Source organism: Miniopterus schreibersii (assembly GCF_964146895.1).
Source record: "Miniopterus schreibersii genome assembly, chromosome: 21".
NCBI classification, from domain to species: domain Eukaryota; kingdom Metazoa; phylum Chordata; class Mammalia; order Chiroptera; family Miniopteridae; genus Miniopterus; species Miniopterus schreibersii.
Window position 1 is genome coordinate 9,994,036 of NC_138123.1, and position 23,949 is coordinate 10,017,984.

The following is a 23,949-nucleotide window of genomic DNA, read 5'->3' on the forward strand; positions in this document are numbered from 1 at the left end:
TGCCAATTGATTTTCATAGGCTATGGGAACCTCTACTATGGATTTGAACTGGTAGAGAACATTTTTTCATATCAGTCTTTTTTGGTTAACATTGTTTAGAGTAACCTCTCAATCATAGATGTGAAATCCCAAAGTAAGATGCCAGATCTCACATGCACATGTTCAGAGGGAAAGACCGAGAACATGTTCCATGATTCTTGGAGTGGGTTGGTGAGGGAGGTACTGTCGTCTTACCCTAAACCTAGAGGCTATAGTAAGGGTCACAGATCACTCTCCAAAACAGAGATGCATCTACTTGACTCAAGGGAGCTATAGGAGAGAGCACAGGAGAGCCACTCCCTACTCCTAAGATAAGTGTTATTTCATTTACTCTTTAAATATCTATCAGGCCTCAGGAGTTCAGAGGGTACAAGTTCAGAAAGAAATGTTCTACTCCCGCACCACTCCTCCTTCCTTTTGCTCCCACCTGGAAAAGTTAGAAACTGACTCACAAACTTGGGGTGGAGGCTTCTGTTCGAGAGGAAGCATAAAAATTAGATAGTACCTGACCTCTCCCCACTATAGACTTCTGGGCTAAACAGTCCCTAGCTGAATGAAAACCCCAGGTTTTGTACTATATCAAGTTGGGGTTTGACTGAGCCTATGTCAGGGTCGGGAAGAGGAGAGAGTCATGAGCCTGTGTTAATACTGCATTTGAAACCCCTCTGGGCCATCTAGGAGGAGAGGTGACAGACAGGTGACCAGCTATCTATAGTTGGAAGTTGAAATGAAGCCTTGGAAGCGGCTGAAATCACCTAGGGATAAATTCTAGAATGAAAAGATGAGAAAATCTAGCAGACTTGGTCTCCGCTTTGAGCAGCTCAAGTTCTGTCCAACTATTAGATCATATGGCATAATATATGGACTTTTTTAAATGTGAAAACTATAAGACCTTGAATGCATGTAGACAGAAGCTTTTTATGTTCTCTTTGCTTTCTCGTGAAAGTTGTCACAAGTGGCTGCTTTTGTACCTACACACAAAAACGATGATACAGATTTCAAGCCAGCTGGTCGTTGCTATATTAGTTTTTCAAAGCACTATATAGAAAATGTAGGGATGAACTTCGAAGGCTTCTTTCCCCATGCAGTAGTACTTCAGACTCTATCATTTGTCTGGAAAAGAAATACATGTTACTTCTCTGATAGATGTATGTGTAGAGTCTCTAATGCTTTAAAGGGAATCTGTAGAAGGTCATCTGAGCACTCTCCAACTTCAGCTCCCCTTCCTAAAAGCATTACTTCTTTGTGTTGATGCCTTTTCCCCTGTTACCATTTCAAAATGGAGTCAGAAGTGATTTGGAGAGATTTTTTTATATTTTATTTACAACTGTTGGCACTTAGATGTTTGAGAAAGTCAGGGTTTGGAAGTCCATTTTGAGTTGGATTGGAACTCAGTACCAGCAAATCAGAAAATCAAGGTAATTTGTAAATGAATATGCCAGAGAGGTACAGCGTGCAAGTAACATCACACGTGGTTATTTTGTCTTCTACTTTCAAACTTGAATCCTATTGTTTTCTAGTTGTAATTATAAAAATAAGGAGATAAACCAGTAAACTTGGAGTTCAGTGACTTGAGTTAGAAATTTTTAAATTTTAAGACTATCACAGATAACTTGAGTAGCTCTCTTTTGCCTTCTGTTAAAGTGGGATTAAAGGCGGAGCACATAGAAAAGTATATTTAGTATTTTTCCTGCTTGTTTTTGTTAAACTTATTAGTTCTGATGTTTAGCAAAATGGAGCAGGTGTGTCCCTTCTGTATATGTGCTTCCATGTGTTATTAAAATTCCGATTGGATTTAAATTTAATAATATACAACTTGCTCCTTTTTTATTGAATTTATTGGGGTGACATTGGTTAATAAAATTATATAGGTTTCAGGTGTACAATTCTCTAAACATCATCTGTATATTGTATTGTGTGTTCACCACCCTGAGTTAGTTTGCTCTTAAAGCAAAGGTAATTTCAATACTGAGTATTCAAGAGACTATTAAATCGTAATTCTTGAAAACTATAATTATATTTGAATTAGATGTTAGGAAATAAGGCCATCTAGTGGTAAAATTCCCAAGTTTTAGTTATTTGGAAAATCTGACATCTGCCTTTCTAAATTCTGGACTTGAGAATTTGTCAGGTAGCTGTATTGTATGACCATTACAAAGTTTTCTAGAAAATAGTTTAAACAAAGGTATTTTTCCCTTTTTCAACAAAATGAAGTCTCTTTGGTAATGTCCTGAAGCTCCTTTGTACAAAGTGTTAATTCAAACACGTGATTTTTTTTCTTGCTTGTAATCATCAGAGCCACACCTAATATCTGTAAGTAATAAGCATTGAGAACAAAGTAGAGACTATGGGTGTTAAAGTTTATGTAGTTAACAGTTCTTCAGTCTCATTGGCAAAATCAGGGCCTATTATTACTCAAGATCAGGCAATGAGCAAGACTTAGGTCCTGCCCTTAAAAGAACATGATTGCAGGTCTCAGTACTTAGAATATTTGAAAAGTGTCCACCAGAGGCAATCTGCTTATTCCAAATGCTAATCTGTGTGAGTGGACCCAGAAATCTGCATTTCAGACAAAGGCCTTTGAGTGGTTTTTAAGTGAATATAGTTTGAGAACCATGCTGTACCCTATACGAAGATCATACAATAAAATCTGTTGTTTGGGAACTTAGTTATATGTATAAATTTAACTTATGTATGTAAATGTTAAACATGTGTTAGGGAAGGAACATAAAAGTCAGTTGTAACTTACAGTTTCCCAGCATGCTTCTCAGAAATAATAGAGCAAAGAGAGAAACTGAAAACGAACTGAACTGGTAGCTTTTTAACTCTGTCTTATCACAGTGTTTAACATTACTGACACCTTCTAACAAATGAAATGTAACATCTGAATATTTCTCATCAAACAGTACGTTTTCTAAATTAAGAAAGGATAGTTACACGTCCGTGAGCTGCCACTGCCCTGTTCCCTCTCCAGCTTTCACTCCACTCGGATGTTACCTTGCCATGGAACAAGTTTCCTCTCGTTATTGAAATTAATCTAGAATATCTTTCTTTGCCTCTGAAGTTACTGATAACATTCCCATATTAATCTCACTTTTCATTTATAAAATGATTCTCTCCTCCTAGGTGTTTGGAGTAGATGACAATCAGGATTATAATAGGCCTATTATCAATGAAAAGCATAGAGATCTGATAAAAGACTGGGCTCTCAATTCCGCTGCAGTAATGATGGAAGAAAGAAAACCACTGAGCACACCTGGGTTTCACAACTCCGAGGTATCCGTCTCTTCCTCATATTTCACTTCTTACATACACACATGGGAATTTCCATCATTTGTAATGTATTAAGTTATTGATATGCCCCCTTGTAAAGCACTTCCAAAAATGAAATTCTCCCAAATTACTTGTTTCTGATGAAAGCCTAAGGCCGTTTTGCAGTAACTCCGTTTCAGTTTCTGTTACTGTGTTCTTTCAAATGAATATTCTTTGGTCAGTGAGGGGAAGAGTTAACTTTCAGTAAGCAGTTGATGAGTTATATGCTCAGTGCTCTATTTGGCATTGTAAGATAAAGCAAAAAGCACACACTGCTTATACTTTCCAGGGGGTCATGGATTCAGAATGGAAAGACCTATCCCTCCAGGAAACATGCGAGGTGGTGCCTGATAGACACAACTTATAAACCCAGGTGGTGCCGCTGCAGGGCAGCCGAGTGTAATTAGAATGATGGGAAATTAGCCGAGGGTGGCTTGGTGAAGGTGGCTACAGAGTCAGGATGGTGCCACAGAGCCAGGAAGACTGGAGTTCAAATCCCAGAACCGCCTCATCTAGCAGCGTGCCTTTGACTCAGTCACTTCCCCCTCTCTTGTCTTCAGCTCTCTCATCTCTACAAATGGTATTTTTAATAAAACCTGTTTACTGAGGGTTTAATGAGGTATATAAAGCACTCAGCATAGTAGTTGCCTGAGATTTATACACTTAACAAATGTTTATTCCCTTATTGGAAACGATCTTAAAATTTCATTCCACTCTCATGTGTCAAAAGAAATCTAAAAAAATGCATGTAACTGAGAAGTACTGATTAATTATAATGTATTCAGATAATAAGAGCTAACATTCAATGGAAGCTTTCTGTGTACCGTTTCACAAAAGAGGAACTGAAGTATGTAGTAATTAACTTGTCCAGGGTCTTAAAACTAGTACGTAGTGAAGCTAGAATTTGAACTTTAAGCAGCCTTGATTTCTTGACGTACTCTCTTGCTCACTATGCTAGACTGCCTCTCAGGAAATGAGTTAATTTAAAATACACAAATGGTAAGTAAATAAAATATAAATAAAATCTTAAGGTATAAATAAAACAAAATATAGTTACATTTGTATGAAGTATAAATAAAATATTTTTATAAACAGGTAAATATACCAACATGTTAAAATGGTCCCTTTATAGTCTGCCATTTCCTGAAAACTGTCAAAGCCATTATTGTACTTTAGTGTTCCCCCCGCCCCCTTGATCTTAGAGTTTTTTATTCTGGTTTCTGTTTTACAAGATGCTTAATTTACTTATTGAAAGCAAGCAGTACTTATTTGAGGCAATGTTTTCATATTCTGATTCATCAGGCAGGGTTCTGGCGAATGTGAACTTCAATAGGCTCTCCCTTCTTTTGCCTGTCCCCTCAGCCCAGGCCAAGTCAGATTTGTGTATAGCCTCATATAGACCTGCCCTGGAAGGCGTCGCCTAACCAGGCCATTAGAACATTTTTTACAGGATGGTTCTACATGAGTGTGCTCCTATGAAACCCACTGTATTCTGGGTATGCTAGCATGATGCGAATGGCTGCGGTACTTCTTTCAGTACCAGACCTATGGGCAGTTACCGCGGAATCTCGAAAGGGAATTCAGGGATTCAGCAAGAATTCCTTAGGCTTCATTGTATGTATGTTATTATGTATACTTACTATCTTAACATATTATTTTTGAAACCATATATTACTACAGTAAATCTGACACTTTTAATAAAATGTTGTTTTGAATAACTTAAAATATATTTTCAGGCATAGCTTTCTGTTCCTTAGTTGTCATTCCGGTTGCGATATGAGGCCTTGGCTTAGAATTTTAGTGGGGAAACCATGTTTTCTACTCTCCCTAGTTCTTCCAGGTTAAATGCCCAGATGGCGTTGGTCTTAAGAATTACGATTGTATATCCATAAATCTGTGGGACCGTTTCATGAATTAAGGTCCATTGCACACTTGACTGTAAGAGTTCAAAGAGCACTTGCCTTAAGAACAAATCTAGGCATGGGCAGGTGTAGGTTCAGATCAGTTATAGAAAAATTCTTAAAGGTTGAGTAATTTCTAGCTCTTTCTGAAAATATGAAAGTGTTACAGGAAGCAGTGTCAGGCTTTAGGTTTGTTTTTGAAATCCCTGAAGACATGACCAACAGGTTTAATACTTCTTGAGACTCTGGAACCAATCCGATTCCTAGAAATGTTGAGAGGGCTAGAGAACAACTTGGGACTAGACCTTGAGAGATTCCCTGTTCCGGAGAATGGACTAGAACTAACTCCAGTTAGATCCACAGAGCTATGATAATCCACCTGAGTTTATCCAGCAGCAGTAAATGTTACGCTCCAAGAGTGTATTTTAGTACCACTGTTAGTCTTGAATCAGTTGAATTATACTGCATTCACAGTAATAATAAAATGTTGCAGTTAAAAGGGATACCTAGACAATCTTCATTTTCTAGTATAAGGAAATTTAATACGTGATAATATAGGAATATGAGGGTAAATATTGCTTTGTACGACAGGTCGCTGTGACTAACTGGAATTCTCTTTCATGAGTCAGGTCTGACCAGACTGCATTGTTTTGTTATCTTCCCTTTGTCTCTTAGGAAGGCACGTCTTCATCTGGAAGCAAGCGTTGGGTTTCACAGTGGGCCAGTTTGGCTGCCAACCATACAAGGCACGATCAAGAAGAAAGGCTAATGGAATTGTCTGCATCTGTTCCTTTAGAGAATGGTATTTGCTCTGTGTGTGTGTGTCAGTTTTCAGAAGCAAGCTAAATCTTCAGAGTGGGAAGTAAAGTGAACTTAAATAAACATACTCCCATATGCTCATGCTTATACTACCCATATCATTTTAATTTCACTAGCATGGAAATCATTCAAATTAACTCACACTGCCCTAGCTGGTGTGGTTCAGTGGTTAGAGTGTTGGCCTGCAGACTGAAGGGTCCCAGGTTCGTTTCCGGCCGAGGGCACATACCTCTGTTGCAGGCTCAATCCCTGGCCTGGTCTGGGTGCATTCAGGCAGCAACTAATTGATGTGTCTCTCAAATTGATGCTTCTTTCTCTCTCCTCTCTCTCCCCCTCCTACTCTCTCTGAAAAGCAATGGAAAAAATATCCTCAGGTGAGGATTTTAAAAAATAATAGGAATAAAAAAAAATTAACTCATATTGACGATAGAGATAATTTGTAGAAGAAGCACATAATGTACACAAATTTATATAATGTGAAAATTAAAAAGACTAACACAGTTCCAAATTATCCCATTCATTAATATATAAGTATTTAAATGCTACTTTGTGCCATACAGCAATAAAACATAATTTACTTAATACATAATTTACTTACTGCGTCTTTTGCAAATCTTTGTAATGTGATTTTTATTACCTTTTAATTATATTTCCAAGAAGTAAAATAATTTTTAAAACAATTATATGCCTCTTAATGATATTAGATTCAGTTCATCACATTCTTAATTTTAAAAAGCCCTCAAAGAGAATTTGCATGTGGCTTTTTCTCTGTATTAATGTTGTTATCCTTAGAAATGGAAATAGAAGTTTATTTTGTCTCTGACTTGTGACACCCCAAAAATCTGGTTTAGAGATTTTGTAAACATTAGTCAGCAATTGTTTGAGCAAGATACACGACAATGTACTAGAAAAGCTGTATCCTTTATGAGTCAGAAATTACAAAAGGAATTGATCATATTACCAAAAATGTTTGGAAAGACAGTGGTTTGCAGGTTGGTTCACAGAAACTAGGCCGTATTTGGGAAACAGACCAGACAGAGGAGCTAGGTACATTTACAGATAGAATCCACTATAAAATTATTAAGTATTAGCTGTGGAAAGCAAAATTCTACCTCGTTATAAGAAACAGTAGACCACGTGGCCTCCAGTATCTCATTCCCACTTCATGTTCTAAGTGAATTTATTTAGATAAGCTGATCAATCCACTTAAATCTAAAGTGTTCTTGTTAAACATTTATCCAGTGTGAGAAATGGTAGAAAAATATAAACAGATAAAATAGCTACTACGTTTTAGATGCCTCAGATAGCAAGGAGATAAGACATAACAAAATAATATATGACAAATTGCTAAATTAAAATTAAATCCGTAAGTTTAACATTTTCTTACATCATAGTCATTGCATTGCTGTGAAATTTAAGCTAAGATGTTAGAATTGTAAAGGGGAAAAAAAGACCTCCAGAAGCTGTATCTAGCATCTTTTTCCCACTTAGCTTCAAAAGATTAGGATGCTTTATGTGTGAATTTATATTTCTCTGAAAGATGTATCCCTTTTCTCAGGAAAATATTCCATTTATTCAGGAAAATCCTCCTTAAGTATTCTCAAATTCTCTCACGTGGAAACATTAATGTACATATTTTCTCACTGGCTTCTGCTTATTTGAAAAAAAGGAAATGATCATATATTTCTCTGTGAGGCTTTAATATAATTTCAAATATTATAGACCATAATTTCAAATCCCTCCATTTGTAAAATTATGACAAGTCCTATAACCCTTTTTCACATTTATAACTTAAAAAATTCTTTTAATCAACTTTGGATTTTATTTCCAGAAACCTTGTTAAAGGCCTGCATTTTCTGTTTTACTTACGAAATCCAACTCATTCTTTCAGGTAGATGATAATGCTTCTTAAATACTAGGTATATTACTCTTTCCTATGTCAGTGAAAGTATAGCAGTAAGCAGTGTTATTAGGCATTCTCTATGCAATTCTGTAATCTGCTAGTTAGAGCAAACCTTAGAGGATGGGATAAGTGACAGTGAACACGGTGAGCTTCCAAGGAGCACGTTGAAAGACGAAGAGGCAGCAGATGGAGGTTTCAGATCAGACGACCCTCATTTTCATCTTATACAGTTTACTCTGCTGACTCTCCTCTCAGTAATGTGCCCATTTGTGCACTTGGCATTGTACTTGCTTTTTAAACCACTCTGTCACAATGCTGACTTATTTCGTCAAAGTTTTCTTTTACACTTAAGCCATTTCTGAACTCACTCTTCAAAACCTAGTGTAACATGCTGTTGGTTTTGTTTTTAGTTTTGGCCCTAATTTCTGCTTTGTGGTTTTATTTGGCAGATGCAGACTTAAGTGAATCTGGCATTTCCGTGAGAGGCACTGGCTCCGTGACGTCCTTGACTAGTCATGGGGAGAGGAGGAGACGGACCCTTCCCCAGCTTCCACACGAGGAAAAGCCCCTGGAGAGCTCCAGAGCAAAAGCTGTGACACCGAGGTCAGAGATAGGGGAAAAGCAAGACACGGAGCTCCAGGAGAAAGAGACCCCTGCACAGGGCTACCAGAAGGATAAGCAGGACACCGACAGAGCTCTGAATAGAGGGAGCAGGGCGCTAAATGGGGAGACCCCGAAAACTGGTGGAGATGGTAAAGGCCCCCTGCACCTCGGCAGCTCTTCTCCTGGGAAGGAGAAAAGTGAACCCGACAAGGAAGCTTCTTTGGTTAAACAAGCATTAGCCAAAATCCAGCAACAAGAGCCAAAGGAGCAGGCACAGTGGACACCTACTAAATTGTCTTCTAAAAATGCGTCAGGGCCGGCAGAGAGGAGTAGGGAGGAAGCTTTGAGACAGGAGTCACAGCCTCAGGATAGAGTACCAGGACATTCTGCAAGCAAAGGAGAAAGGGTGGCCCCAAGCGAGGGCAAGCGAAGGAAAGCCGAGGAAATTCTGAAAACCCACCCTTCAAAGGGCGGCGACAAGAAGGAGTCCTCCAAGCCACTGGTGCGACAAGGAAGCTTCACTATAGAGAAGCCCAGCCCCAACATCCCCATAGAGCTCATTCCCCATATAAACAAACAGACTTCATCTACACCCCCTTCCTTGGCCTTGGCACCTGCCGGCAGACTGCGCGACAGAAGCGACTCCATGGATGCTGACTCCAGTATGGACACAACCCTGATCCTCAAAGACACAGAAGCAGTAATGGCTTTTCTGGAAGCTAAGCTGCGCGAGGATAATAAAACCGACGAAGGCCCCGATACTCCCAGTTACAACAGAGACAACTCCATCTCCCCGGAGTCCGACGTGGACACTGCGAGCACCATCAGCCTGGTCACGGGCGAAACGGAAAGGAAGTCCACCCAGAAGCGGAAGAGCTTCACCAGCCTCTACAAAGACAGGTGTTCCTCCGGCTCCCCTTCCAAAGATGTTGCCAAGTCGGCCTCTGGTGCTCGGGAGAAAATCGACAAGAAGACAAAAGGCCGATCGGCAGACGCAGCCTCGCGGGCGGACGGGCGCAAGTTTGCGCAGTCGGGCGGCAGGATCCGGCAGCCCTCGGTAGACCTGACAGACGACGACCAGACCTCCAGCGTGCCCCACTCCGCCATCTCCGACATCCTGTCGTCAGATCAGGAAACCTACTCCTGCAAACCTCACGGGAGGACTCCGCTGACCTCGGCCGAGGAGCACGCGCCCGCCAAGCCCGAGGGCAGCAGGGGCGCCAAGGCCAAGGCCTCCCCGGCGGCGCCCGGCGCGCCCGGCAAGTCCACCACGCTCCCTCGGCCGCGGCCCACCAGGACCTCGCTCCTGCGCCGCGCGCGCCTCGGCGAGGCCTCGGACAGCGAGCTGGCCGACGCTGACCGCGCGTCCGTCGCCTCCGAGGTGTCCACGACCAGCTCGACATCGAAACCCCCCACGGGGAGGCGCAGCATCTCCAGGATTGATTTGTTGGCGCAGCCTCGGAGAGCGCGGCTGGGCTCGCTGTCCGCGCGCAGTGACTCCGAGGCCACCATCTCTCGAAGTAGTGCCTCTTCTCGGACCGCAGAAGCCATCATCAGGAGTGGAGCCAGACTAGTACCTTCCGATAAATTTTCTCCCCGAATTAGAGCCAACAGTATCTCTCGTCTCTCGGACTCCAAGGTCAAAAGTATGACCTCAACGCATGGCTCGCCTTCAGGTAAATTGGATCCAGACTTCTTATAATACTAGCATATTTATTTTCTGTTTTGGAGCTCCTTTTTAAAAAAATTACATCTCCAGTGTTGCTTCCCAAAATATTCAACAGAAAGCTTCCTCTTTAGAGGATCCTTTCCTATAAAAATTATTTTATTTAGCTTAGTAAATAGAAAATTCAGAAGTTATATACACTTCCAATCAATATCCTGGAATAAAATAGTGCTTTCAAAATGAGAGGTATTCTGAACTGATTTAGGAGATTTAATTGTCTAATTGGTGAGATATCTGGATTTGTCAAAATTAGATGAGGAATTATTTGGTTTAGATAATAGGAATTAACATTGTGCTCCTAAAAGCATATGTTTAACTTTCCAGTATCCTCACCTAATCCAAAGCCCTTATGAACCGGAAGAAAAGCAGTGTACCTTGTATTACTCCTCTCAGCGCTAAGTAATCGATATTTTACTCTTTTTTTTCCTATTCTGAAATGTCTGATATAGCTTACTTGTACTTTAAAAAGTTAGATCTGTTGACGGTTGGGCAGGTGAAACTAACCCTTGATTTATTTCAGTGGAAGAAGATGGATTCGTGAGGCAGTCCCTAAGCACATGGTCACACTGGGCTATAGAAATTGTACAGGTTCTGAGCATCATGTCACAAGGAACTGTCATAGCATTTAACTGTAGTAATTAGTTGTCATCAGTAGTAGCCTTTACAAAAACTACTTATATCTGTCTTTCTGTACTTCATATTGAGAGCTAAAGCCTGAGAAAATACCCATGATTCCTTCGGCACTGAGATATTTGTGTGTGTCCTGTAGACATGGTCTTGTTACTTCATAATCAGCCCCGAACATGGGTGTGGCTGAAAAGGCCAGTGGGGGGAACCAGCTGTTAGCACCTGAGGGTTCACTGTCCTCAGTCAGCAAGCATCTCGGTGAGCCCCAAGTCCCAGGTTAGCATGATGGGAGAGTCGGTACGCAGACTTTTCTTTTTATTTCTACACCTGCACAGCAGGGCCTGCAAGACCCAAAACGAACAGAGCTTGCTTTGCATAGGGCAGTGTTTTCCCTTGTTACTCCCCTTCTCTGCTGCTTTCTCCACTCCACTCACCTTTCCATCTCTGTCCTAGTCGAGGGTGCGCTGATGATGGTAGGAACGTGTGTAGGCTCAAGAGAGATGGCATGTAATCATGGTTCCAAAAAGAACAGCTGCCTTTTCCCCATTACCCCCATCCTCCTGCTTCCACACTTCAAGCTTTGGTGGGCGGTTCATAGATTTATTGCCAAGTGTTTTAAAACTACTACTATCTCTCGATTTATGTTTACTCAGTGTTACTCTGGTGTTCCTTGTGGCTCTTCCTCCTCAACTCACATTTCCTTTGTGCTGCATTCTGTGGGGTGTCCTCTGATAAAATGTCTTCGGTTGTGTGCTTTGTCACCTCGTCTGTAAGGTCATAACCACGTTTAAGTACTCTTCTGTCCTAACATAGGCTGTAACATAAGCTGTGTGGTACCCAGTTGCACAGAACACCTCTTCCTCCTGCCCTGGTTGTCTAGCTCTTAACACATGAGTGGTCTGATGATATTCCTGCGTTTAATTTCAGGGGCTTATTTGAGATGCAGACCAAATGTGATGACTTGAGCAAGTCTAAGAGATGGCTTTAAGCTGTCATTAAATATACATCTTTAAAGATGAGTTGCATTTTGGCTTCTTTGAACACAGAACTCGATAAACATGCAGTCTTCTATGTCCAAAAATACCTTGAATTGCTTACAGAAATTCTCTAGGGCAAATTGAGATGTGGGGTTTGCAGTATATTAAGTAATTAAAATCATGGACTTTAATAGCTAGAAGGGTTATTCATTTAAGGTAGCTAAGGCCAGGAGGTGAAATCAGCTGCCCTGGTCACATAGCTGTGGCAGGGACAGGATGAGACGCCAGGGCTTTTCATTCCAGCCTGTTGCTTTTCCTGCCACGTGCAGTATAGCTCTGAGAAATAGCCTGTCCACTTGCACGCAGGCTGCTGGAGGACTGCTCACTCCAGTGCATTATCACCAGGAGTACACACAAGGCCAGTATACGACATAAACGGCCTGGTGGTATTCACCATGGTCTTTGTAATTCTGCTGTTTTACCAAGTTTGTGTTCCTCCTGGTGAGCCTAAAGCCTCATTGTGACCCAGGATTGTATATCCAGATTCTCTCAAGATGCCCATTTATGACATTTTATTTAGAAAGACAATGGCCAGGATATTTCAGTCAGTGGTAACATTACAATAGCTACATGGGCCCTGGCTGGGTAGCTCAGTTGGTCAGAACATCATCCCATATGCCAAGGTTATGGGTTCAATCCCAGGTCAGGGCATATATAACTCAACCAATGATGCATAAATAAGTGGAACCACACATTGATGTCTCTTTCTCTGTCTCTGTGTCTCTCTGTCTCTCTCTCTCCTCTCCTCTCTAAAATCATTAGAAAAAAAATTTTTTTAAATAGCTATATTGGGTAGGTAGTAAAAACAACAAAAAGCAAACATACTTTTCTGATGTTGCTAATTGAAGTGTCTTTGATATTATGATATTTCTCCTTAAGATAATAACAATATCTTGAATGGAAACAGAAAATAGCAGCGTACTCAGTGAAACCATACTGATCATTGTTGCTGTGCACACTATAAACTTGGAAGATCTTCGAAATATCTGAACTCAGAGCCTGTGATATTGCCCAAACTGGCATATGTAAAAATCATGCCATAATGCAAATTTCATATTTTAGGCTATGCCTAAAAGAGTTTTTAAAAAATGTGTATGATAAAAATAGAAGCATGGAAGTCTCTGATTTAGCAAAGTTAAGAATGAAGTTTCTTTATTTCTTCTTAAATTCTGATATAATTTACTTTTAGTTTAACTAGTTTTTTCCAAAAAAAAATCCTTCAGTGACCCTTTAATATCAAGTTATATGGAAATATTCAGATCTGTTCTAATAAGATATATTTTAAACTTACTACCCCGAGTGATCAAAATAAAGCTGTTGGTTTTCATTATGTTTTAAGTTTACATTCTAAAAACTAAAAACATGTTAACATCCTTAGAATTTTTTTAGACTGTTTGCTTTCCCATTTTTATTCTACTCTCAAAATTTATAGATGGGAGGAAATAAATGTTGGGCATGCATGACTTAAGTTATTTCTTTCTCCAGGTCGAAGACCCACTATAAGAGCATTGTCAGGGATCTTTCCTCAAACGATCTGATTGCTACCTGCTCAAAATACACATGCAAAATGTGTTTGTGGTTTAAATTCCCGCAAGAATATTCTTATATAAAATATGAAGATGTGTTCGTTGGCTGAAATGCTTTTGGTACATCTATAAATGTGAATGTGTTTTAAAGGCAACAAAGTTTTGGTAACAAAGAAATCAGAGAATTTGCAGCTAAATGATCCTAAGAACTCTCTTTCCCTGTTTTAATTCTGTAAACATCATGGTATGTTTTTATAGTGAATATAGTTTGTATTACTTCCACAAGAGGCAGTGTTGCATAATTTTACAACTAAAGTAAGTTTATAATTAATGTAGCTGAATTAATTTTCAGGTTAGCTGCAAAACTAATTAAGCTCACCTTAGAACTTTCTCTCATTTTATTATATGTGCTATTCAGCATCACGCCACCCAAGAAATCTCCCGGAGATTGGCATTTCAATACCTCAATACATATTTTCAATCTAATGATTATCTGAAATGCCTTAGTGGTGCCAATTTATCAAATAAGCCTAATGATATCAAATTAAATTTAATTCTGTAAATGATTTTACCTAAGCAAATAAAATTCAAGAGGAGGAATTTTTAATAATAACATTTTTCTTCAACACAGGTAGAAACCTGAAAATCTGTCATTCTATGAGAAATTGAATATGCCTTTTTTTAAAATTAGTCTTAACTGGAAATGTGTAAAAAAAAATAAAAAATAAAAATTTCTGACATTCACTTGTAAAGCAATTGGAATAGTAAGGGATGAGTCTTGAACTCTGGGAGCCAGTAGACCTGTCTTAAACTTTGAGTTAAACAAGGCAAGACCTCTCTGGGTCTGTTTCTTCTCTATGAATTGAAGAATCTGGACTATCTGATGTCCAAGGTCATTCTTTTCTAAAAGTCTATGAAATAAGTAGGCATTCAGGAAAGTTAAAAACACTCTATGTAGCATGAAGTTTCTTTTGCAAGAACTAGCAGAGTGTAGATCTTCAGATAAAATGTATAGCTGCTATAGTTTGGGAGCAAGGATTAAGAGAGTAAAAAGGAATTAAAGAAGTTCTTTGAGAAATAACAGGTTAGAGGTCCTGGTGTTAAAGTCCCTTCCCCAGTCCTTTTTCCGCAATAGTCGCTTTACTGCATTTTAACTCCACTCTGTGCTGTTATTACACAAGCTAAGTGGTGTTCACAGGTACCTTGAGCTTTGCTACCTAGTACCTAGTACGCTGTGCTTGGTTTGTTTACTGCTGGTAAAGCTAACCCTTAATTATTTGAAGAGTATTATATTTTCATTTCTCTGCTATACCCTACTTACTTTCTTATTTTACCCTCAATTTTAAGAGAACAAACCTAGAAATGTTACCTTTCAGTTTTTAAAGTACGCTTTATTCTTTTGGTCACTTTTCCTTTTAAAGATGTTATTAGAAACTATCACTATTCTTAATGGCTTCTTAGGTAGATCTAAAAAAATAAGTGGAAAGTTTAAAAATTTCTTTTATTTTTTTCTCTCTAAAATTTCTCGACTATTTTCTGATCTTGAGACTAAGACTATTAAAAGTTAATTCTAGCGTGGCTCTGCTTATCTACTGTCGTGTGATGTGTAACATACTTTAGTGGCACGTGGTTCAAAAATATTAAACATCTGCTAACCAGACTCTCTGCTAAGTGCTAGCTGTACGCTGGTGCATTAAACAGGCATGGTCTCTGCCCTCATGGCGTTTACTGTAAATTAGTCATCATCTCTCTGTTTTTAACCTCTTTTTATGCTTCACAAATTGTTTGACTCTTATAACAGTAGTAGTGAAGTGTCTGCATTAATCTGTCTACTGACTTTTCAAATGTGATCTGTGCCTAAATGTCAGTGGTTGTTGCAAGTAGCTTGTAGAGTTTTGCTCCTCGTAGCTTTTATGCCATTGTCTATTTTCGCCATATGCTTTCCGTGTCAAAGCAGCAGGTTGTACTGAAGATGCTTTGTTGTGTTTTTACCATGTAAAAAGATTTTTTCCAATCATAGCATAACAGGATGTTGAGTGACAGAGGTAATGTTTTTTTTCTGCCATAAAGGCATAATTTCCACCGCAGGAATTATGCACGTTTGTATTGTATGTTGGGAAAAGAGGGGTTTTACCATCTCCGTGTTGAAAGTCCATGTGGCATGAAGAAATCTTTTCCCTTAATTATTTTTGTTGTTGTTATTGTTGCTGTCATTTTTTAAAAATCCATATCTTCACTTGAATGAGAAATATTTGCAATTCAAAAGTACTTGAGTTAAACATGTATGAATAGAGCTTGCTTAGTGTTTACCATTAGCGAATTTTTCATCTGAATGTTTATTCACCATATTACGGAAAACACAGTCTTTTAATTATTTTTAATTGTTCATTGTTTTTAATTTATCAAACTGTAATGTTTCTATCCTTAAGGAGTAGTAGACTTATGGTTTTTGTGAGGTATGTGTATGTTGGTTATTGAAAATTGTGCTGTGTGTGCTCATAGTGTTTTTGAGGTCATGATTTTTACTTTATCTCCTTTAAAGATAACATAATAATTCTTTTTTTAATAATTAAACTAATTTAGTAAATTCAAGATGGAGGCGCTTTCCTACTGATTATGCTTCCACCTCAGAAGATGAATTTGGATCAAACCGTAATTCCCCTAAACATACTCGTCTACGTACTTCTCCAGCCCTGAAAACGACTCGATTGCAGAGCTCTGGGTCAGCAATGCCTACAAGTTCTTCATTCAAGCACCGGATAAAAGAACAGGAAGACTACATTCGCGATTGGACTGCTCATCGAGAGGAGATTGCCAGGTTGGTTTTAATGGGTTATCTTTAAGAGTTGAGATTTTTTGCCAGCATTTCAATTCGATAACAAAATTTAGCTTTTATTTGATTTGTACTAATAGTCCAAGAAATGAAATCCACTGGTAACTGAACTTAGTTTTGTCGGAAGTATTACTGTCTGTTCATTTGTTTTCATTTCATATTCTCAATGCCAGTGTTACTAACATATTGTAGAATTAATTTATTTTGATTACTTTTTTACTTATGGTAGAGTAGAGATGCTGATGAGTCAATATAATTTTTGAAAGGTAGTATCAGCTCTACATAATTAAACAGTTGAGCGCTGGCCTAGGATCCAGGAGATCACGGTTCGATGCCCAGGTTGCGGGCTCGATGCCCAGCAGGGGTGCACAGGAGGCAGCCGATCAATGACTCTCTCATCATTGATGTTTCTCTCTCTCTCCCGCTCTCCCTTCCTCTCTCTGAGATCAATAAAGATATATTTTTTAAAAAAAGAACTGTGTTATATTTTCAAGCCTAAAATATTTGCAGTTAAAATTATGAATTTGTCAAATCTTAACAGTAAAAATACCAAACTACTTGTAATTTTAATACCTTACTAAAAGCTTTGTTTTGATTTTGGTAAGAGCCAGTTTAATTTTGTGGCCAAAATTAAGTGGCGTAGGTTTCCTTATAGTCTGTAAAGTAATGTAATAAAACATATTTATGCATTACAATATATCTTAATTTTAAAGTCTTTTAATTGCAATATAATTAAAAGATATACTACATTTGTGTGGGGGGGGATTGGAAGTGAGCTTTGAAAATATCTTTTGTTTCAGAGAAAAGACTATAGAGATAAAAATTATATTATCAGACAATAAGGTACATTTGCTCAGTTTTAAGACCTGATTTATTGGTTCACAATAGCTAAAGTCTAGTCCAACCTGTTTGTGTAATTCTGTTGGGCTAGGCCAGCCCCAAACAGCAAGATTGGGCGTGGAACACCTGTCCCCAAGTTCAGATGCCAGCCACTCTTCAGTTTGTTCCATTTTCCAACATTTCCTAGTACTTTCAACATTTCTCATCGTACTCTCTGGCCTGAGGGCACCTTGTGCTGCTCTCTTGGGGTGTTTGCAGGATCTCAAATACTGCTCATTGAGTAAGGACAGTACTGTCCCGTCAGATGACTCCAGGCCATCTTCTTGTGACTTGCAGACTTTGTGTCTCTGGTGGAGATGGTAATGTTTTTTCCATTAAGCCTTTCTCATTCAATTAGGAAATGTTTGTTGATGGCTAGCAGTTATCTTCTCACCAGTATCTTTTTTTTATGACTTGCTTGGCTTATTTCTGCATACTCAGAGGCCTAGTTTTAAGATTCTTTCTACATTTCACTGAGTATAACTTTACCTGTGGTGCTAAACCAGCATTCGGAGTTAGTTTCATTGACAATAACAGGAAGTACTTTTATATATATATAATTCAATCCCTGCCTCTTTTGATGGCCGGAAATGGATTCCATGTACTTTGATCCTCTATTTGGGCCACTCATGAGTTGCTTGGCTGCCCAAGAGAAGTCTCCAATTTCAGCTCATTATGATCCCACCCTAAACCAGTCTTTTGTGGCTCAGATGTTCCTTGAGCGTCCGCACGAGATGTGGTTTGCCATAATCCTTTTATGAAGGTTTTGCAGTATTGGATCCAAATGCCACCAACATATAGTAAATACAACTGACAGTCTCCACCAGAAGAAGAGGAAGATCTTACCAGTAGGAAACCTTTTCATGAACCTTCCCTCTATAGTCTAAACTTAGGTCAAATACATGAGTTAATCTTTAAGTCTGTTGAGAGCTTGCCTTTTTCTGATGTTTTATTATAGTGTCGAAGTCAACATAAGCTTGTCTGGAATGACCCTTAAATGTCTCTTCTTAAACTGATTTTATATTTATCACCCTGTCATTTTAAAACTAGACTAAGTTATTTATTAAAAGCTAAGTAATTAAAGTTGTAGTTATAGTCTCTTATCCAATGTTAAAGTAACAGGAGGTTTCATTTGTTGTCATTAGCTTCAGCGTTAGGAATATAAAGCTAGTAAACTTCATTCATTGCTCCTCGGTTCCTTTTTTCGAGTAATAGCAAAGGTAACCTTATTGTCATGGTTTCTACGTATATCCTTTGGAACTCTACTTACACATGAAAACTTGTGAACTAGGCTATTGAAAAGATAAAGCAGACTTTATCCTTTATAGTTAATTTAAAACCTAGGAGTGGTTCTGTTGCTGGCAGTTTAAATCAATGAAGCCTGATGGTTGGTTTCCGTGATGGCATTTAGAGCACTAGCAGACACTACATGTTTACAGGGCCTGCGTATCACAAGGACTCTGATTTTCAGTATTTCTTTTAAACTTCCAGTATACTCAAAGCCCATTTTTAATACATTCCCCCCTGTATTTAACCCTTTGGTGAAAAAATAACTTTTAATTGATTTATATAAGAGTGATATTACTGAGATAGTTTATGCAAGAAAATCCCAAGCGTCACATTATCCCGCCTGTTTTACAAATGATGCATTGGAGGCTTGAGTTACCGGCACTGCAGATGAAGCAGTTGGATTGCGGAACTCCAAATACAATGTGTCATTTTAAGAATTCCCTCCTCTACCAGATTTGATGGTGGGGAGACTGAGAATAAGAATGGGTGTTATAAATTTGGAGTTTAGAGAAAGCACAGATTCAGAGATGTAAAGAAATGCATTATTACAAAATACTCTATTAGTAATCTGGAAGCATTACAATTAATTTGTAAGATTATATTTAGCGGCCATATGAATAGAGTCATACCCTATATTGGATCCTAACTCTGCTATTTCTACTTGGAGATACTCATAATTTTTAAAAATAATTTGCCTTTTACTAATACTGGCTTTAGTAGATGTTGAGATTTTTAAGCAGTACAGATTTAAATTAATTTAATGGTCTATATTATTAAGTCAACTTTAAGATATGAGTTGGCAGGCAGAGAAACAGCTGGCGTATACAGAGCGTACTTGCAAATTAAAAGAAGGCTTTTTTAGTGCTTATTGACCGAACAATATTATGTTGTATATACACAGTTCATTTTAGTACAATTTTACTGCATAACATGTTGAGATTGCTGTGGCGTGTGTTTTTTCTAATTAATTTATGCTGCTGCTTACAGATATCAGAAATTTCATTGTACAAATGTCTGCATAAAAAACTTGCAAGAACAAATAGATTTTTGTATAAGCTGATGATGATTATTTTTTATCTCATTAAGCCTGGTTATGCTGTTTCTCTCCCTTGTTCTTTTATTTCAGGAAATTGCAAGAATTGACTATATTACCTAAGGGTACACTTTAAACCCTCTCTCAAAAGAATCACATCAACATTGAACAAGTTTTTTAAAATTATGTATGGAATGGTAATGTCAGATGCAGCATGACATAAAAAGACCTTGTTAGACCACTTACTCTGTGACCTTAACCAACAAATGGTCACATACCTCTCCTAAGCCTCGCTTTCCTCGCCTGTAAAACAGGATGATTAATTCTCTTACAGGTGGTTGTGAGAATTAGAGTTGATGAATATAAAGCTTTTTAATGGTGCTCATTATAATATAATAGAATGGTTTTGATTATACATAATAGGTTTTATTATAATGATGCTCATGACATCATCCTAAGCTTATTAGAGGGACCCTAACTGCTGCTCCGCCACTGTAGCTCTCGGGGCCTAGCACAGTGCCCTGCACATGATACGGAATCAGTAAATATTACACTGGTGAATAAAACAGGAATTGACCCCCAGTTGCTTCTGTTGGGCCATAAGTCTCAACTTGGCTTCTCTTTTTAAATTTATAGATAAATTTTTTATGCCATTACTGCATTCCCTGTGAGTCTTTCAAACTCACATTTTGCATAAGTTAAAAAAAAAAGCTACATTGTACTTTGATTTTAAGGTGGCAAGGAGCTTTAACATGCACTTTTAGAATGTTCTGTCTTCCCAAAACCTTCCCTGTGGAAGTAGACAAGGTCGAGTTCATATGCAACGGATGCTTAACTTAGGAAACTTTCAAGATTCATGGAATTTAAATCTTTTTGAGAAAAACATTAGTATCAGTGGTGGATTTTGTAAGTTTCTCCCTCTTAAAAACACAGCAGTAAAGGAAAAAAAATTTTTTTTTCCTTTGAGTATCACTGATGGCAGTTATTTAGCTCGTCATTTCACATGGCTGCTAACACAAGAAGATGGCTTTGTGGAAATGAGCTCTACACCTGGGCTCCGGTCCTGCCTTAGCTGCCTTTAAGTTGTGTAGTCGTGAGCAAGTCACTCAGCTTCTCCCAGAAAGTGACCTTATTCATAATCAATTAGACAAGCCCTACCTCACAGAACTTGGTGACCCTCAAATGACAGGTGTGTCCTGTGAGTGACAGACATAGTAGCTAGAAGTGCTTGCTGGTTCTCAGCCTCTTGTACATAGACCTTGTTGGCCCCCTGGGGGAGCTATGGAGCTCTTCTCAGGATAATCCTCACAAAATACTTAGAATTACAAAGAAATGCAATTATATTGAAATACTGCATAGTTACCAAAATACCATTGAAGTGATGTAGTAGTACATGGTTCTTTGTTAAAATACCCAAGTGAACGTTATTGCTGTGAGCTGAGTGACTGCAGTGATGTTGAAGAAGCAAGGACTGAATATTTTGAGACACCTGTGGCAACTATAATGTGATTTCTGTTGGTGTCAAAAATCACCAGTATTGCTGGTACTACTCTTGTTTGTTGCTTGTATTTATAACTGAAAAAAAATGCAAAGCTTAGTGCGGTTAGTGAAAATAAGAGTTGTAATGCCTTTTCTCCTCCAAGTCACTCCTTCAGGGTGTTTAATGTATATTTTTCAAAATAACAAGTTGAGATTATATGGAATTTCATTTTATTCAGTTTTTGAGTTAAAGTTTAAGATTCCGAAAATCAAAATAGTTCATAACATTTCCAAAGAATTTGAAGTTTGGGGTACAGACCTGTAGATACACAACTCACGTGACTGGTTCTATCATAAATGATTTTTCCTAGAGCTGTTCCTTAAAAGGGATTAAACTTCTCTTCTAAAATTATTCCCAGGATCAGCCAAGATCTTGCTCTCATTGCTCGGGAAATCAACGACGTAGCAGGAGAGATAGATTCGGTGACGTCCTCAGGCACTGCACCTAGTACCACAGTAAGCACTGCTGCTACCACCCCTGGCTCTGCCATAGACACTAGAGAAGAGGTAGGAGATCCTCATGGAGAAATGCATAAGGTTCTTTCTTTTCTTTATTTCTTTTGCTTTTAGCTTTTTGCTCCATTTATTTTACTTACATCCACCCTCCCCGTTTGCATGAGGCTCTGCATTTTCCATCTTTGCTTTAACAAATTGCTTTTACGTTTTTGTAACAATGCTGGTAGAGGCTAACATTTGGTCTACTATTAACAAGAAGTTGTGATATTTTTAAAAATAAGTACTTTGCTAATTATTGCTGCATCGTTTCACTTCAAGTATGAATATAAATGGTATGTGAAAAGCAAACCAGAATTTGATGTTATTGTATGAAGTTCTGTAAAGTTTAGCTGTGAAAATACGTCAGTTACAAAGGTATTTTCATAGCTGTTTAATTAGGAGATAGCTCTAATAGCAGAAAAAGAAAAATTCTACAGTTTCACTACTTTAAATATTCTGTTGATGACTATATACACACACAAGGATACTTTGAAAATTGAAATATATGTACATACACACACAAATATTACATACATATTCAGTCTTGAAATGCTCTTGTAAACTCTGGAATGTAAATTAGCAGATAGACTATTATCCTTCCAGGTCCAGAGCTCCTGCTCTCGAGCTCTAGGGGGCGCCATTTACCTAGCATTGCTCCAGAGGGCAGCTTTAACATAACTTGGCCCTCTTGATTTGGCGCAGAGGTGCAAGCAGAAGATGGGCATTTGAAAGAACGAATGAAAGTTTTATTAGGACAAAGCCACACTCATTGTTTAATTAATTATCTTCTGGCTGTTCTGTGCTACGATTTCAGAATCGAGTAGTTGGACAAAGACTGGATGGCCGCAAAGCCTAAAATATTTATTCTCTGGCCCTTTACAGGAAAAAATTTGCCAGCCTCTGATATTGATGATTCCACTGCCTTAATTTATACAATAATGTTCTCAATAGTAACCCAAAATGGCTAGCCTTTGTGACAAATTTAATTCTGGTAAACCATGCTAATAATACTGTCTTCAGTTGTTTCCTATCACATTCCATCTATAATCTCCTTCTTTATGGTCATTTTTGAATTGTTTTATTTTCTCTGTGTGTGTTGTCTAATTTGGTAAATGATGTTTCATCAACCTGTGTAGTTTTGTTACCACGTTGATCAGCTGTAAACGTATATAAACTCATCCTTATTGGTGACAAACAAAAGGATCGTCTTGGTGGCAAGACATACACAGTTCTTTTGGTACATTTAAAAGGATAAAGATAATATTTTCTCAGCTGTCTAACTAAATTTCCTCTAACATGATTATACGTTCACGCAGACCCAGTAAAACTACTCAGACATTTCATTGAATAGGCTTTCATTTTTCTTTTTTCTTTTCTAAATATCGTGCTAGAGTTTATTCCTTCTTCAGTAAACCGAGTTGCTTTTATTGTGCGGGTATATTTGCACTGTAGGTGGCAGTGCGTCCTCTCTGTTGGAATATGTCATGTCTGTAGCATTGTTAAAATTGTATCTGGTTAAGACCAAAACACTTCTTTCGTGGATTTAAAATTTTTTTCTTTTGTAAACTTAATTGGAATTTGCAATTTATATATCTGTGACGAAATTTAACGCCTGGAAAAATAGAAAAAACAAGATGGGAAACTAAAAGAAAAAAGCATTATTTGACACTGGAAAGGCAACGTGAGCCAAATGAACTTGTCCATCTACGTGGCTCAGCTTTTCAGTTTACCATCTGTTTCCATTTGGGAGAAATCTTGTCCATGAAAGAATCAAATTTATAATAGCCATATGCTTTGGACTTTGGAAATAAAATCTATGTAGATGAACATCTATGTTACGAAGCGGACACCTTTGAGGTGCTTATGAAAAGAAAGATTAATTGGTTTATTGACGATACCATGCTTCTGTTACTACCTGAGAATGAAATAACTTCTGTCTGATCATAAAAAATTATAATGCCAATATCGGTGCTTTTCCAAATTATTCACATCAGGGTTTGCTCTTGTCCTAATAGTTGGTTGATCGTGTTTTTGATGAAAGCCTCAACTTCCGAAAGATCCCTCCGTTAATTAATTCCAAAACACCAGAAGGAAACAACTGCCGGCCTAGTGACTCGAGACCTCAACCACCCGAGCCTCCCGATCATTTAACAATCACAAGGCGGAGAACCTGGAGCAGAGATGAGGTGAGTTAGCAGGTGGCAGAGCAGGGCGCCCCACTGTGGGAAAGGGGGGACTGTGCTGTAAACGGCACTGGGGAGAGAGGTGCTTATCTTCACATGTAGAATGAAATTGCATCTTGACATCGCCCCATGTACAAAAAAAATGATAGTCATTGATTTTAGGATAATATGGATTGATGTTTGGAAGTGACAACATGGGAACTT

General features: G+C 38.3%; 1 protein-coding gene across 19 annotated transcripts in view; it reads left to right on the forward strand.

Moving 5' to 3' along the window:
• CEP170 (centrosomal protein 170) overlaps positions 1–23,949 on the forward strand; it is an 83,700-nt gene that overhangs the window by 52,975 nt on the left and 6,776 nt on the right. For 7 of the 19 annotated variants that reach the window (XM_081124005.1, XM_081124001.1, XM_081124019.1 and 4 more), the window contains 6 exons: positions 3,166–3,315; positions 5,928–6,054; positions 8,424–10,253; positions 16,077–16,311; positions 21,427–21,604; positions 23,578–23,748. In XM_081124005.1, coding sequence (XP_080980131.1) covers positions 3,166–3,315; positions 5,928–6,054; positions 8,424–10,253; positions 16,077–16,311; positions 21,427–21,604; positions 23,578–23,748 — 2,691 coding nt within the window. The remainder of the gene's footprint in view (positions 1–3,165; positions 3,316–5,927; positions 6,055–8,423; positions 10,254–16,076; positions 16,312–21,426; positions 21,605–23,577; positions 23,749–23,949) is intronic. The other 12 variants (XM_081124006.1, XM_081124014.1, XM_081124003.1 and 9 more) reach the window with 6 other exon arrangements.